At 68.0% G+C, this 15,358-nt stretch overlaps 1 protein-coding gene across 1 annotated transcript; it reads right to left on the bottom strand.

The window, feature by feature from the left end:
* Positions 1–1,548: 1,548 nt before the first annotated feature.
* Positions 1,549–4,089, bottom strand: B4GAT1 (beta-1,4-glucuronyltransferase 1). The gene is made up of 4 exons (XM_054295024.1): positions 4,035–4,089; positions 2,735–3,752; positions 2,163–2,679; positions 1,549–1,779 (listed from the first exon to the last, which is right to left on the bottom strand). The coding sequence occupies exons 1-4, from the start codon at positions 4,087–4,089 to the stop codon at positions 1,588–1,590; spliced, it is 1,782 nt and encodes a 593-aa protein (XP_054150999.1). The 3' UTR covers positions 1,549–1,587.
* Between the last annotated feature and the right edge of the window lie 11,269 nt (positions 4,090–15,358).

Raw genomic sequence — 15,358 nt, 5'->3', positions numbered from 1 at the left:
GCTGGGAAATTCCATCCGTGGCACAAGACCCGGAGCTCGAATGACTCCGGCAGGACAGAGCCAGCCCAGAGCCGCTCCCGAGGGTTTATTTTTATTTTATTTTTATTTCATTTTTATTTTATTTTCCTTTTTTTAAGCTGTTTTATGACTGTTTTTTTGTGGTATTTGTTACATCCTTTGTACTATAATTTGATAAATTTCCGTCTCGTTTATCCCCAAAGTTTAAAAGGATCGTCCGGGGTAAAGTTTTGTTTATGAGGAATATTTTTTGGGGAGAAGTTTAAATAAATTAAAATAAAAATAAAAATTAAAAAAATAAATAAATAACCCTCAGAGAATGGAAGAAACCTTTTCCCTTTGCAGCACTTTAACGCCGATTAACAGGAGAAAATCCGGGGTGGAAAACGCAAATAAAATTTGTTTATTAACCGCGACTTTAGTGCACTTTGGGTCATTCTGGGGTTTTTTGGGCTCAAATTTGGGAATTTTCGCTCCAATCGGATCCTCCCGCTGGATTTGGGTGTCCCAAACCCCCCCAAAAAATTTGGGACCCTGTCCCCTCCCCCCACGTCGAATTTCAGGGCCCCGCCCCCTCCCAAATTTGGGATTGTTTTCCCTCCTCCCATCGCCCCTCCCCCCCCCCCGGCTTTTTCTGTTCCCTCCCCCTCCCCAAAATCCCCTCCCCCCATTTTGGTCCTCCCGCCCGCCAGGGGGCGCTGCTGCGCCTCACCCCCATGAAATGGCGGCCCAGAAGTCGGCCATGTTGCCTTAGTGCATGACGGGAGTTGTAGTCCCATAAATCACCACCACTTCCGGCCCCGTCCTTCCGATGCATTATGGGAATTGAAGTTCAAATTTCAATGCAAAACAGGAAGTGGCGTGAAGGCCATTTTTTCCGAGGCATCCTGGGAGCTGTGGTTTTTAAATAGCGGCGGAAGCTCGGCCATGTTTGCGCCCGATGCGTGCTGGGAGCTGTAGTTTACCGTGGTAAACAACCCGGGCGCGGTCTCGGCCTCGCGCGCTGGGTTTTACTGGTCCGGACTGGGCGTTACTGGTCCGGACTGGAGACAGCTGCTCGCCCCGCCCCCGTGACATCACCCACACAGAGGCATCATGGGTAGGTGGCCATGTTTACTGAGGGACGGTCACGCCCATGTCCACGGGGCGTCCAGGTGTCCCCAGGTGTCCCCAAATGTCCATGGAGGGACCCCAGGTGTCCTAGGTGAGTCCCCAGCTGTCCTGGCAGGTCCTCAGCTGTGTTAGGTGTCCCCAAATGTCCACTGAAGAGTCCTCAGGTGTCTCCAGGTGTGTCCCGAAATGGCCATAAGAGAGTCCCCAGGTGTCCATTGGAAGGTCTTGAGCTGTCCCAGGTGTGTTCAGCTGTCCCAGGTGTGTTCAGCTGTCCCAGGTGAGCTCAGCAGCCCTGGTCAGAGTCGGGATATTTCAGTTTGAGCCCCCGTTTGAACTCCCGGAAGCCGGAAGCGCTGCCGGTTGCGGCCCAGCTTGGCCTGGTGGAACCTGCTGACCCCAGGTGTGTTCAGCTGTGTCTCAGCTGTTCCCAGGTGTGTTCAGGTGTCCCAGGTGAGCTCAGCACCGTCGGTCAGATTCAGGATATTTCAGTTTGAGTCCCCGTTTGAACTCCCGGAAGCGCTGCCGGTTGCGGCCCAGCTCGGCCTCGCGCCCCGCGTGGAACCCGCCCGGCTCCTTCCAGCCCCGGTGGGTGACCCAGGCCCCATCCAGCACTGCAAACCGGAACCCGGCCACGTGCAGCTCGCAGGCCTGGGGAGGGGGCAACGGGGGGTCACACCCAGACCCTCACAGACCCCCCCAAGCACCCAGAGACCCCCTCAGACCCCACAGAGCAGCGCCCCCAGCCCCCGTGGCAACCCCATGGTCACCCCATGACCCCAAGACCACCCCACGGCCACCATGACCCCCCCAAGGTCACTATGCCCACCCCATGACCCCCAAGCCCCCCCAAACCCCCTCCCACTCCCTGTTTCCCCCCGTTCCCCACCTGGCTGATGCAGTTGAAGCCCCCCCAAGCCCCCCAACTCCCCCCATTTTCCCCATCCCTGACCTGGCTGATGCGGTTGAAGCCCCCCCAGACCCTCAAAGCCCTCCCATTTCCCCCCCAGACCCCCATTTCCCCCGTTCCCCACCTGGCTGATGCGGTTGAAGCCGTACTGCAGGAAGCCCTCGTCGAAGGGCGGCACGCCGCGGGCGGGGGCCACGTAGAACGGCTCCCAGGGGTCCCTCCAGGGCACCTCGTAGGCCACGCGCAGCCGGGGGGCGCCCGGGGGGCCCGGGGGCAGCGCCCGCCAGCGGCCGAAGGCGGTGGGGGCCTGGCAGCGCGGGCACAGCGCCCCATAGAACGGCCGGGCCTCGCCCGCGCCCCACAGCCGCAGCAGCTCCGCCTTGGAGCCCGGGGGCGGCCCCGAGCCCCGCAGCTCGAAGGCCGGCAGCACAAAGAGGGTCCGGGCCCAGGGGGGGGCGCCAGCGGGGGCCTGGGGGGCGCCGGGGGCGTGGGGGGCACTCGGGGTGTTCGGGGCGTTCAGGGCGTTGGGGGCACTCTGGGCATTGGGGTCATGTGGGGCATGGGGGGCACTCGAGGCTTTTGGGTCACTCAAAGCTTTGGGGTCACTCAGGTCATTGTGGTCACTCCAGGTTTTGGGGTCACTCAGGGCATTGGGGTCATTCAAAGCTTTGGGGTCACTCAGAGCGTTGTGGTCACTCAGGCCATTGGGGACCCCCCGAGGTGTTGGAGACCCCCAGCCCTCCGGAAGCCCCCAAAATTTTGGGGTTCCCAAAATCCCCTTGAAACCCCAAACTGCCCTGAATATTCAAAGTTTTGGGGTTCCCCAAATCCCCCTGAGTCCCCAAAACCCCCCAAGACCCTGGAGCTTTGGGGTCCCCCAGTGCCCCCCAGTTTTTGGGCTCCTGTCCCCCCCAGTTTTGGGGTTCCCGTCCCCAGTTCCGGGGGTCCCGTCCCCAGTTTTGGGGGTCCAGCCCCCCGCCCCGCAGCAGCTCCAGGAACCCCTCGCGCAGCCCCGGGCTCGGCTCCACGTCCGCGTCCACCACGAGCACGAAGCGCTGCCAGAATTGGGGCGGGGGTCTCGGCCCGGGCCCGCCCCCCGCCGCGCCCTGCCAGGCCACGTTGCGGAGCAGATTCCCGGGGTACGGCACCCCCAGAGCGTAACTGGGGGGGTCGGCGGCCGCCAGCCGGGCCAGCGCCCCCCGGCACCCCCCGCGCCACGGCTGGGGAGGGGGCGCCGCCGGGATCCGGGGCGGGGGTCGCGCCGCCCCCTGCACCACCTGCAGCCGGAGCCGCCCCCTCAGCGCCCGGCACGGCCCCCCCAGGACCCCCAGCAGCTCCTGGAGCCCCCCCCGGGGCTCCCCGAACACGGCCAGGGACAGCGGCCCCCCCCAGGACCCCTCCCCTTTTTGGAGACCCCCGCCCAGCGCCGCCGCCGCCCGCCCGGGGGTCCCGTGCGCCGCCAGCACCAGCTCGGGGCGGGGGGCGCGGGCCCAGCCCGGGGGGGCGCCCAGAACGTCCCAGAACACCCGGAACGAGCCCGAGGCGTCCAGGACCCCCCGGGGGGGGCGGGAATTGGGGCGGGGGGCGCGGGAATGGGAATGGGAATGGTGGGGGGGGGGCGGCAGCGAGCGCAGGTAGAGGGTCTGCAGCAGGGCCAGAGCCCCCAGGAGCCACGCACAGCCCCCCAAAAACCGGGCTCGGGTCATGGGGGGCACTGGGAGAGGGGACTGGGTTATACTGGGTTATACTGGGTTATACTGGGAGGGACTGAGTTGTACTGGGGAGCACAGGTAGAGGGTCTGCAGCAGGGCCAGAGCCCCCAGGAGCCACGCACAGCCCCCCAAAAACCGGGCTCGGGTCATGGGGGGCACTGGGAGAGGGGACTGGGTTATACTGGGTTATACTGGGAGGGACTGGGGGGCACTGGGAGAGGGGATTGGGGCACTGGGAGGGACTGGGGCTCACTGTTGGGGTGCTGGGCGATACTGGGGGTTACTGGGAGGGTTCCGGGGGTCGCTGGGGCCGGCGCGGAGCCGGGACCAGTCCGGCATGCTGGGACCAGTTTGGGGTTACTGGGACCAGTTTGGGGATGGGGAAGGGTCTGGGTGCAGTTCCGGGGTTACCGGTCCCAGTTCGGGGTCACTGGGACCAGTCCGGGACTCACCGCGCTGCGCCGACGCCGGGAGGGGCCGCGCATGCGCGGGGCGGAGAAGGCGCGGCCTCAACAGCAGGGGCGGGGCTATGCAGATTAGCTTGTGCCGAGTGAATTGGCGCGGTTTCATGGCTAGGGGGCGTGGTTTGAGCCTTGTGGGAGCGGTTTCTGCCCTGGGGGCGGGGCCTGGCGGCTCCGGCGGGACTCCCGGGATCCCCAAATCCCCCCAAATCGTCCCCAAATACCCCCAAATTCTCCCAAATCCTCCCCAAATGCCCCTAAATTTCCCCAGATGCCCCAAATCTTCCCCAAACCTCCCCAAATCCCGGCTCATTTCAACCCCTGGCTCCTCCCCTGGGGCTCCCTCGAGTTTTTTGTCCCCCCCAAACCCCCCCAATGTCCCCAATGTCACCTCCCCAAAGGAGCTGCCGCAGGCACGGGGACATTGGGGGACACTTTTATTGCCAGGGGAGACACTGGGGACATGTTAGGGGATATTGGGGACGCTTTGAGGATATTGGGGACGCGTTGGAGACATTGGGGACGCGTTGGGGACATGTCGGGGACATTGGGGACGCGTTGGGGACATTGGGGACGCATTTGGGGACATTGGGGACATGTTGGGGACATTGGGGACGCGTTGGTGACTCGGTCCCATGAGCGCGGTGACGGCGTCCTCCTCCTTTGGGGACATCGGCGGCACTGGGGACGCTGAACAGGCTCAGTCCGGGGGGTTGGGGACACGGTGGGGACATTGGGGACACTCTGGGGACATCAGGGGCTTTGGGGATGCTGGGGACATTGGGGACATCGGGGACATCAGGCCAGGATGTCCCTTGGAGGGTGTTGGGGACACTGGGGACACTGAGGCACATTGTGCCTCAGCCCCAGGGCTTGGGGACACTGGGGACATCATTGGGGACATTTTGGGGACATTATTGGGGATGTGATTGGGGACATCTTGGGGACATAATTGGGAACATTATTGGGAGCATTATTGGGGAAACTGGGGACATTCTTGGGGTCATTATTAGGGATATAATTGGGGACATAATTGGGAAAAATTTGGGACAATACTGGGGACACTATTGGGGAAATAATTGGGGAAACTGGGGACTTTGGGGACATCAAGCCACATCGTGCCTCGGTCCCCCGCCTTGGGGACATTGAGGGTGACACCCACGAGGGGATGGGGGGGCGAGGGGACACAATTTTGGGGAGGGGGCTCTGCCAAAAACGCAGAGCCCGAGGTGGGGGGAGGTGACAGAGGGACAGAGGGACAGAGGGACGGAAGGACATTGCTGGGGACACTTCTGGGGACACGGGGACGTCCCCAGGCGTCCGGGCTGGGGGCGGGGGGGGCCACCAGCCCCCCCCCAATTACCTTAGAGACTCGTTACGAGTTAAATTAGCACGAGCGGCCCCGAAGGGGGGGCGGCAGGGCAGGGGCGGCCGGGCCGGGGGGCGCTGGCCGGGCCGGGGTGACAATGACAATATGCCATACTGGGGGCAAGTCGCGTCACAGACTTCAGTTCAGAACGACGGGGCGCGCTGGCTTCCGGCTGGGGACAGAGAGGGGACACGTCAGGGACGGGCTGCAAACCCAGACTGACCCAAAAACCCCGGAACTGCACCAAAATCTACCCCAAAAACTGCACCAAAATCTGCCCCAAAAACCCCAAAACTGACCCAAAAACTACCCCAAAAACCCCGAAACTGCCCCAAAAACCATCCCAAAAACCGCGAAACTCCCCCAAAAGCCAACCAAAACCCCCCAACTGACCCAAAAACTGCCCCAAAAACCCCGAAACTGCCCTGAATACCCCGAAAACTGCCCCAAGATCCCCAAAGCTGCTCCAAAAACTCCACAAACCCCTCCAAAAGACCCAAAAGCCACCCTGAAAACCCCTAAAACCACTCCAATACCCTCAAAATCACCCTAAAAACCCCTACAGCATCCCAACAACCCCGATACTGATCCAAAACCCCCCCAGAATCACCCCAAAACTGTCGCAAAAACTACGCTAAAAACCCCAAAACCGCCCTGAAAACCCCAAAACCTGCCCCAAATCCCCCCCAAACCACCCAAATGCCCCCAAACGCCCCCAAATGCCCGTGCCCTGCCCACCTTTGCGGAAGGCGTCCTGCAGGCGGCTCTGGGGGAGTTGATACAACTCAGCAGCGGCAGCGGCAGCAGCCAAGGGGTCGCGGGGCGACCGGGCCGGGGGCGGCCCCGCGGGCCGGGGGGCAGCCCCGGGAGCGGCCGCCGGGCCCCGGCGGGGCCCCCCGCGGGCGGCGATGGCCGCCAGCCCCTGCAGCAGCCGCCGCAGCGCCGGCCCGGCCGCGCCGGCACCGGCCGCGGGCACCGCGGGCACCGCGGGCACCGGGGGCACCGGGGGCACCGGGGGCACCGGCGGCGGCGACGTCTCGGGGGTCAGCAGCGCCCCCCCCGGGCCCCCCGCGCCCGGCGCGGCCCCGCCGGGGCTCTCGGGGCTCGGCGGCAGCTTCTCCTCGGGGGGCTCGGGGGGCCCGAACGGGAACGGCGGCGCCTGGCGCGGCGTGTACGGCGGCGTCCAGGTCTCGGCGCCGGCCGGGCCGGGGGGCTCGGGCGCGCCCAGCCCCAGGCGGAGCAGCCCCGGCGGGGCGGGGGGCGCCAGGGGCGCGGCCAGGCCCAGCCCGAGGTCGGGGTCGGCAGCGAGGCCCGGCTGGGCCAGGCCGGAGCCCAGCGCGGCGCCCACGGCGAAAGCGAGCGCCGAGCCCAGGCCCGGGCCCAGGCCAGGGTCCGAGCACGGGATGGAACCCAGGCCCGGCCCGGGCCCGGTGTCCGAGCAGGGAACAGGAACGGGGCCAAGGTCGGTGTCCGAGCAGGAAACGGGGCCCAGGCCGGGGGCCGAGCAGGGCACAGAGCCCAGGCCCAGGCCAGGGCCGGTGTCCGAGCAGGGGTCGATGTCCATGCCCAGGCCAATGTCCAGCTCGGGGCCCAGGGAGGTTCCGGACACCAGGCCCACGCCGGAGCCAAGGCCAGAATTGGTTCCGAGTCCAGAGTTGTGGCCAAGGCCAGAATTGTGTCCAAAGCTGGCATTGTGTCCAAGGCCAGGGTTCTGTCCAAGGCTGGAGTTGTGTCCAAAGCTGGCATTGTGTCCATGTCCAGGGGTCTGTCCATTTCCAGCATTGTGTCCGAGGCTGGTGTTGGCCAGCCCAGGGTTCTGTCCGAGGCTAGTGTTGTGTCCATGGCCAGCATTGTGTCCGAGCCCAGCACTGTCCAGTCCAGCTCCGGCCGGCAGAGCTGACCCCGCGCTGGCTCCCAGGCCGAGTCCGGCCGCGGCTCCGGCCCCGACGGTCACTCCGACGTCCGGGGGCAGCGCGGCCGCGCCGATGCCCAGCCCCACGCTGGCCCTGATGGCGCCGCCGGCCAGGCCGGGCCCGACGCTCAGGGCAACACCAGCGGTCACTCCGGCCACGCCAGCGGTCACTCCGGCCGGCCCCAGCTCGGCCCCGAGGTCAGTGTCGGCTCCGGCCGCCACGTCCAGGCCGATGTCCACTCTGAGGCCGCCTCCCACGCCGAGTCCCAGGCCGGTGTCCGAGCCCAGGCCGCGGCAGACGTTTGGGGCCACTGACCCCGGGGTGGCCGCAGTGCTGGCCCCGAGGCCGTGTCCAGTGCTGGCCCCGAGGCCGTGTCCGATGGTGGCTCCAAGTCCGGGGTCAGTGGTGGCCGCAGTGCTGGCCCCGAGGCCGTGTCCAGGGCTGGCCCCGAGGCCGTGTCCAAGGCCAGTCCCAAGTCCAGGGTCAACAGTGACCGCGGCGTTGGCTGCCAGGCCGTGTCCAACGCCAGGCCCCAGGCCGGGGTCAGCGGTGGCCGCAGCGCCGTGTCCATGTCCGAGCCCGTGTCCAATGCCAGGCCCCAGGCCGGGCTCCACGCCACTGCCCAGGGCAGCTCCGAGGCTGTGTCCGATGGTGGCCCCAAGGCCGGGGTCAGCGGTGGCCGGAGTGCTGTGTCCATGTCCGAGCCCGTGTCCAATGCCGGACCCCAGGCCGGGGTCAGCGCCGTGTCCAAGGCCATGTCCGATGGTGGCTCCAAGGCCGGGGTCAGCTGCGGCCGTAGCGCCGTGTCCGAGCCCGTGTCCAATGCCGGACCCCAGGCCCGGGTCAGCAATGGCCGTAGTGCTGTGTCCGTGTCCGAGCGCGTGTCCAATGCCGGACCCCAGGCCGGGGTCAGCGCTGTGTCCGTGTCCGAGCGCGTGTCCGATGCCGGACCCCAGGCCGGGGTCAGCGCCGTGTCCGTGTCCGAGCGCGTGTCCGATGCCGGACCCCAGGCCGGGGTCAGCGCTGTGTCCGTGTCCGAGCGCGTGTCCGATGCCGGACCCCAGGCCGGGGTCAGCGCCGTGTCCGAGCGCGTGTCCGTGTCCGTCGGCGCCGCTGACCGCCAGCCCCAGGCCGGGCCGCAGGGGCAGCTCCAGGGGCAGCTCGCGGTCGCTCGCGGGGAAGTCGAGGCCGGGCCCGAACGGCTCCGGGGGTCCCGGGGGGGCTTCGGCCGCCAGCTGCTGGCGCAGGCACCAGGCCTCGGCCTCGCTGCGGGGGACAGGGCGGCGGTCAGTGCGGTCAGTGCGGTCAGTGCGGCTGCGGCCACTGGGACGGCGCGGTCAGTGCGGCCATCAGGACACAGCGGTCAGTGCCGCTGCAGCCACCCGGGGTCACCAGGGGCAGCCAAGACCCCTGACCGCTGGGCACTCGGCACTGACCGCTGGGCAGTGACCACTGACCTGATGACGAAGTTGTGGGCCAGCAGGGCCGGCCCCTCCGGCCGCAGGCGGGCGTACACCCACGTCCAGCCCAGGCCGTCCTTGCGCTGCAGCCGAGTGACCACCTCGCCCCGAGCCTCCGGCCCCGCAGCCGCTGTGGGGACAGGGGACGGTCAGCAGGGTCAGCAAGGACAGGGGACGGTCAGTGGGGACAGGGGACGGTCAGCAAGGACAGGGGACGGTCAGTGGGGTCACAAGGACAGGGGATGGTCAGCAAGGACAGGGGACGGTCAGCAGGGTCAGCAAGGACAGGGGACGGTCAGTGGGGACACGGAACGGTCCGTGGGGACACCCAGGGTGATGGGGGACATCCAGAGGGGACAGAGGGACCGCAGGAATGACGAGGGGGACAGGGACACCCAAGGGACCGTGGGGACACCCAGGGATGGCAGGGGAGGGGACAGGGACCCCCAGTGACCCCCAGGTGACCCGCAGTGACCGCCGGTGGCACTGACCGAGGCGCAGGTGCTGGCGGGCCACGTGCCCCAGGTCCTCGGGGTGCAGCAGGCGGTACCAGGAGCGGCCGAGCAGCTCGGCCCGGCCGTAGCCCAGGTGCGCCAGGACACTGCGGACCAGGACGCGGTCACTCACTGACCATTCACTCGCTGACCGCATGGACGGGACTCTCCCAGACCAGCCCAGGTGACCCCAGCCCAGCTGAGCCCTCCAGGTGAGCCCCCTCCCCATCCCAGGTGCCCCTCCCCATCCCAGCTGCCCCCTCCCGTGCCAGGTGAGCACCCTCCCCAGCCCAGGTGCCCCTCCCGTGCCAGGTGAGCACCTCCAGGTGAGCCCCCTCCCCAGCCCAGGTGCCCCTCCCCAGCCCAGGTGAGCACCTCCAGGTGAGCCCCCTCCCCAGCCCAGGTGCCCCCTCCCGTGCCAGGTGAGCACCTCCAGGTGAGCCCCCTCCCCAGCCCAGGTGCCCCCTCCCGTGCCAGGTGTCCCCTCACCTGTCGGACACGTCGAGCAGGGCGAGGTCGCGGGCGTGCCGGCTCTGGAACGCGGGCAGCAGGAGGCAGTCGGGGCAGGGCCAGGGCGGGGGGTCCAGGGGGGCGCAGAAGGCCACGAAGAGCGCGGGGGGGGCGCTGCCGGGGGTCCCGGGGGTCCCGGGGGGCTCCTGGAAGCGCCCCCGGAGCAGAACGAGCTTGCGGCCGGCGCTGGGGCGGCGTGAGGCGCGCGAGGTGGTGAAGCGGCAGCGGAACAGGCGCTCTGTGGGGGGAGAGGGGCGGCTGTCTGTCCGGCTGTCCACCTGTCTGTCCCTCTGTGCGGCTGTCTGTCCGGCTGTCCACCTGTCTGTCCCTCTGTGTGGCTGTCTGTCCGGCTGTCCACCTGTCTGTCCCTCTGTGTGGCTGTTCCTCTGTCCGGCTGTCCACCTGTCTGTCCCCCTGTCCGGCTGTCTGTCCGGCTGTCCACCTGTCTGTCCCTCTGTGTGGCTGTTCCTCTGTCCGGCTGTCCATCTGTCTGTCCCCCTGTCCGGCTGTCTGTCCGGCTGTCCACCTGTCTGTCCCTCTGTGTGGCTGTCTGTCCGGCTGTCCATCTGTCTGTCCCTCTGTGTGGCTGTCTGTCCGGCTGTCCACCTGTCTGTCCCTCTGTGTGGCTGTTCCTCTGTCCGGCTGTCCATCTGTCTGTCCCCCTGTCCGGCTGTCTGTCCGGCTGTCCACCTGTCTGTCCCCCTGTCCGGCTGTCTGTTCCTCTGTCCGGCTGTCCGGTTGTCCGTCCCTTTATGCTGCTGTCCATCCCTCTGTCCGTATGCCCACCCCTCTGTGTGGCTGTCTGTCCATCTGTCTGTCCCTCTGCCTGTCTGCCCACCCCTCTGTCCATCCCTTTGTGCGGCTGTCCATCCTTCTGTCCTGCTGCCAATCCTTCTGTCCTGCTGTCCATTCCTCTGTCCACCTCTCTGTCCTACTGTCCATCCCTCTGTCCATCCTTCTCTCCATCCCTTTGTCCTGCTGCCCACCCCTCTATCTCCCCATCCCATCCCATCCCATCCCATCCCATCCCATCCCATCCCATCCCATCCCTCCCTCGCTCCCCCAGACCCCAAACCCCACCAGGACCCCCCTAGAACCCCCCAGCCCTCCCAGGACTCCCCAGGACCCCCTCAAACCCCCCCCACACCCCCAACCCCCCCCGACCCCCCCGACCCCCGGGACCCCCACCCACCTGCCTGGGGGGGCCCGGGCAGGCTGAGCTGGTGCCGCACCAGGGGGTGATCGGCGGGGTCCAGCAGGTCGTAGATGCTGTCCCCTTGTGCCACCAGGTCCACCTGGGGGGGCAGGCATGGGGGGAGGCCGGGGTGAGCCCCCGGGCCCCCCGGAGCCCCCCGGGCCCCCCGAGCCCCCCGAGCCCCCGGTGCTCACCATGGAGTGCCCCAGGTGCTGCGCCACGTTGTCGGTGACCCCGACCAGCTTCCCCTCGCGGGTCACGGCCAGCAGGAACCCGGGCAGCGACGCCACCAGGTCGGCGAGCTCGGGCCCCCCGAGCAGCTCCAGGGGCGCGCCCCGGCTCGGGCCTGCCGAGGGACAGCGCGGTCAGAGCCCGGCGGCACCGGGGGCACCGCGGGGCGGCACCGACGGGGCACCGGAGCCCTCCCGCGTGCGGCCGGCGCCGGGCCCGTCCCGGTCCTGGTCCCTGTCCCCGTTCCTCTGTCCCGGTCCCCGATCCCTGATCCCCCTCACCGATCCCGGTCCCCGACCCCGGTCCCCGACTCCGGTCCCTGTCCCCCGACCCCGGTCCCCGCTCCCGCTGCCCCTCCCGGTCCCCGCCGCTCTCCGCGGTGCTGAACGGGAACTCCGGCCGCTGTCCGCGGTGCTGCCCCGGCCCCGGCCCCTGCCCGCGGTGCTGAACGGCCCCGGTCCCTGTCCCCGGTCCCCGATCCCATCCCTGTCCCCGTCCCGCTCCCAGTCCGGTCCCCGGTCCCCGATCCCTTCCCGCTGCCGTTCCCGGCTCCAACCCCGGTCCATCCCCGGTCCTGCTTCATCCCCGGTGCTGTCCCCGGGTCGATCCCTGCTCCGTCCCCGCTCCCGGTTCCATCCCCGTTCCCGCTCCCTCTCCCGGTCCTGTCCCCGCCGCTCCTGCTTCTCTCGTTGCTCCATCCCCGGTCCCGCTCCCATCCCCGCTCCGGTCCTGTCCCCGATCCCGGCTCTGTCCCCGCTCTATCCCCGCTCCCTCTCCCCATCCCCGGTCCCATCCCCATCCCGGGTCCCGCTCCCATCCCCGGTCCCTCTCCCGGTCCGCGCTCCGTCCCCGCTCCATCCCCGTTCCCTGTGCCCATCCCCGCTCCATCCCCGGTCCCGGTCCCATCCCGGTCCCGGTCCCATCGCTGCTCCATCCCCGCTCCCATCCCCGTTCCCGTCCCCGCTCCCGGTGCCCGGTGCCGGTACCTGGCCGGAGGCAGGCGCCCTTGCGGGTGTAGATGCAGGCGAGGGCCATGACGTGCAGGTAGGAGAGGCGCGGCCGGTCGCCGTCGGGCAGCGGGAGGAGGTCGCGCAGGGCGCGGATCTGCGCGTTGATCTGGTCGCGGCGCGCCTTGGAGGCGCCCTTGGTGGAGCGGAGCATCCTCCGCCCGCGCCGCCGCCCGGGGCCGCCGCTTTATGCGCGCCCGGGCCCCGCGTCAGCGCCGCGTCACCGGCGCCGCGCCGCCCCCCGCGCGGGGGGGACACCGGGGGACGCGAGCGCGGCGTCACCGGTGACGCGGACGCGCGAGCGGGGCCGGGGGGGACGCGGGGATCGCTCCCAAATTGGAGATGGAGACGGCGCGGGGGGCGGGGCCAGCGCGGGGCGGGGGAGGGGAGGGGGACACGCCCCGGCGGGGGGGGAGGGAGGGGGGAGATGGGGAAATCAATGGGGAGATGGGGGAGGCGATGGGGGGAGATGGGGAGAGGGAACAATCCATGGGGGATCAATGGGGAGATGGGGGAGGCGATGGGGGGAGATGGGGAGAGGGAACAATCCATGGGGGATCAATGGGGAGATGGGGGAGGCGATGGGGGGAGATGGGGAGAGGGAACAATCCATGGGGGATCAATGGGGAGATGGGGGAGGCGATGGGGGAGATGGGGAGAGGGAACAATCCATGGGGGATCAATGGGGAGATGGGGGAGGCGATGGGGGAGATGGGGAGATAGAACAGCCAATGGGGGATCAATGGGGAGATGGGGGAGGCGATGGGGGAGATGGGGAGATAGAACAGCCAATGGGGGATCAATGGGGAGATGGGGGAGGCGATGGGGGAGATGGGGAGAGGGAACAGCCAATGGGGGATCAATGGGGAGATGCAGCAATCAATGAAGGGTCAATGGGGAGATGGGGAGGCAATGGGGGGCTGTGGGGAGAGGGAACAGGCAATGAGGGGTCAATGGGGACAAGGAGGAGTCAATGGGGCTCAGTGGGGAGATGGAGGAGTCAATGGGGATCAATGGGGAGATGGAACAGCCAATGGGGCTGTGGGCAGATGGAGGAGCCAGCAGGGATCGGGGGGAGGTGGAGCAGTCAATGGGGCTCAGTGGGGAGATGGAAGAGGCCACGGGGGTCAATGGGGAGATGAGCAGGCAATGGGGAGAGGGAGGAGCCAATGCCGGATCAATGGGGCGACAGAGCAATCAATGGGGGATCAATGGGGAGAGGGAGCAGCACTTGGGGCTGGGGGGACCATTGGGGGTCAGTGGGGGGAGGGAGAGGGCCCAGCGATGGTCAGGGGGGAGCCTGGGGGTCAGCGTGGCCGGAGGGGGGTGGGAGTGACCATGGGGGGCTTACACTGACCAAAGGGAGCCCACACTGACCACCGGGAGCCCAGAGTGACCACAGGGAGCCCAGACTGGCCACCGGGAGCCCACACTGACCACAGGCGGGCTCAGAGTGGCCACACGGAGCCCACACTGACCACCGGGAACCCACACTGACCACAGGCGGGCTCAGAGTGACCACACGGAGCCCAGACTGACCACCGGGAACCCACACTGACCACAGGGAGCCCACACTGACCACCGGGAACCCACACTGACCACCGGGAGCCCAGACTGACCACAGGCGGGCTCAGAGTGGCCACACGGAGCCCACACTGACCACCGGGAGCCCACACTGACCACAGGCGTGCTCAGAGTGGCCACACGGAGCCCACACTGACCACCGGGAGCCCACACTTACCACAGGCGGGCTCAGAGTGGCCACACGGAGCCCACACTGACCACCGGGAACCCACACTGACCACAGGCGTGCTCAGAGTGGCCACACGGAGCCCACACTGACCACCGGGAGCCCACACTGACCACCGGGAGCCCACACTGACCACAGGCGGGCTCAGAGTGGCCACACGGAGCCCACACTGACCACCGGGAACCCACACTGACCACACGGAGCCCACACTGACCACCGGGAGCCCACACTGACCACCGGGAGCCCACACTGACCACAGGCGGGCTCAGAGTGGCCACACGGAGCCCACACTGACCACCGGGAGCCCACACTGACCACAGGCGGGCTCAGAGTGACCACACGGAGCCCACACTGACCACCGGGAACCCACACTGACCACAGGGAGCCCACACTGACCACAGGCGGGCTCAGAGTGGCCACACGGAGCCCACACTGACCACCGGCAGCCCACACTGACCACAGGCGGGCTCAGAGTGGCCACACGGAGCCCACACTGACCACAGGGAGCCCACACTGACCACAGGCGGGCTCAGAGTGGCCACACGGAGCCCACCCCGCCCACCCGGAGCCCGCCCCGGCCCAGGGCCCCCGTTCGGGCCGGGGGGCGGGGCCTGCGCTCCCTCCCCTCCCCCCGGGCCGCTGGGATCCCCTCCCCCTCCCCCCGCGCGGGCGCCCCCGGCTCCGGCCCCGCCCCCCGCCCCTCCCCCCCGGCTCCGCCGCTGCCAAATTTGGGCGCCGAAGCCGCGGAGCCAAAAATAGCGCGGGGAGCCCAAAATAGCGCGGGGGGCGGGGCCGCGCCGGGACCCCCCCGGGAGCGATGCGGGGGGGGATTTGGGGGAGGGGGAGACCCCGGGGGGGGGAATGTGGGGGAGGGGGAGACCCCCGGGACCCCCCCACAGAGATTGGGGCGCCCCCGAACCCCCCCGAGGCATCGGGACACCCCCAAAAAATCCTGGAACCCCCTCAAATTTTCGGGACCCCCCCCAAATTTTCGGGACCCCTCACAGATTTTCGGGACCCCCCCCAAAAATTCCCGGGGGTCTCCCCCAATTCCCGGGGTTCCCCCTCCGCCCCCGCCCCGGCGGCGTTTCCATGGCAACAGCGGCGTTTGGGGGGAGAGGATGAGGAGGGAGGGGGGGATGAGGATGAGGAAGGAGCTGGAAAGGGGAGAGGATGAGGAAGGAGAGAGGATGAGGATGAAGGAGGATGAGGATGGTG

This window comes from Melozone crissalis, unplaced genomic scaffold, assembly GCF_028551555.1.
Source record: "Melozone crissalis strain CALT ecotype California unplaced genomic scaffold, PUWL_Pcris_2 ptg000466l_1, whole genome shotgun sequence".
NCBI lineage: Eukaryota > Metazoa > Chordata > Aves > Passeriformes > Passerellidae > Melozone > Melozone crissalis.
The sequence above is the reverse complement of the archived record's forward strand: the minus strand, read 5'-3'. Positions and strand labels throughout refer to the sequence as shown.

Bases quoted from the DNA above. Each gene is read 5' to 3' on its own strand.
- B4GAT1 (XM_054295024.1), bottom strand. From the start codon at position 4,089: ATGCCGGACTGGTCCCGGCTCCGCGCCGGCCCCAGCGACCCCCGGAAC. The intron at 2,680-2,734 runs GTGACCACAACG...CAATGCCCTGAG, and splicing joins GGGGGTCCCCAATGGCCTGA to TGACCCCAAAACCTGGAGTG. The intron at 1,780-2,162 runs GTGGGGAACGGG...CCCCCTCCCCAG, and splicing joins GCTTCAACCGCATCAGCCAG to GCCTGCGAGCTGCACGTGGC.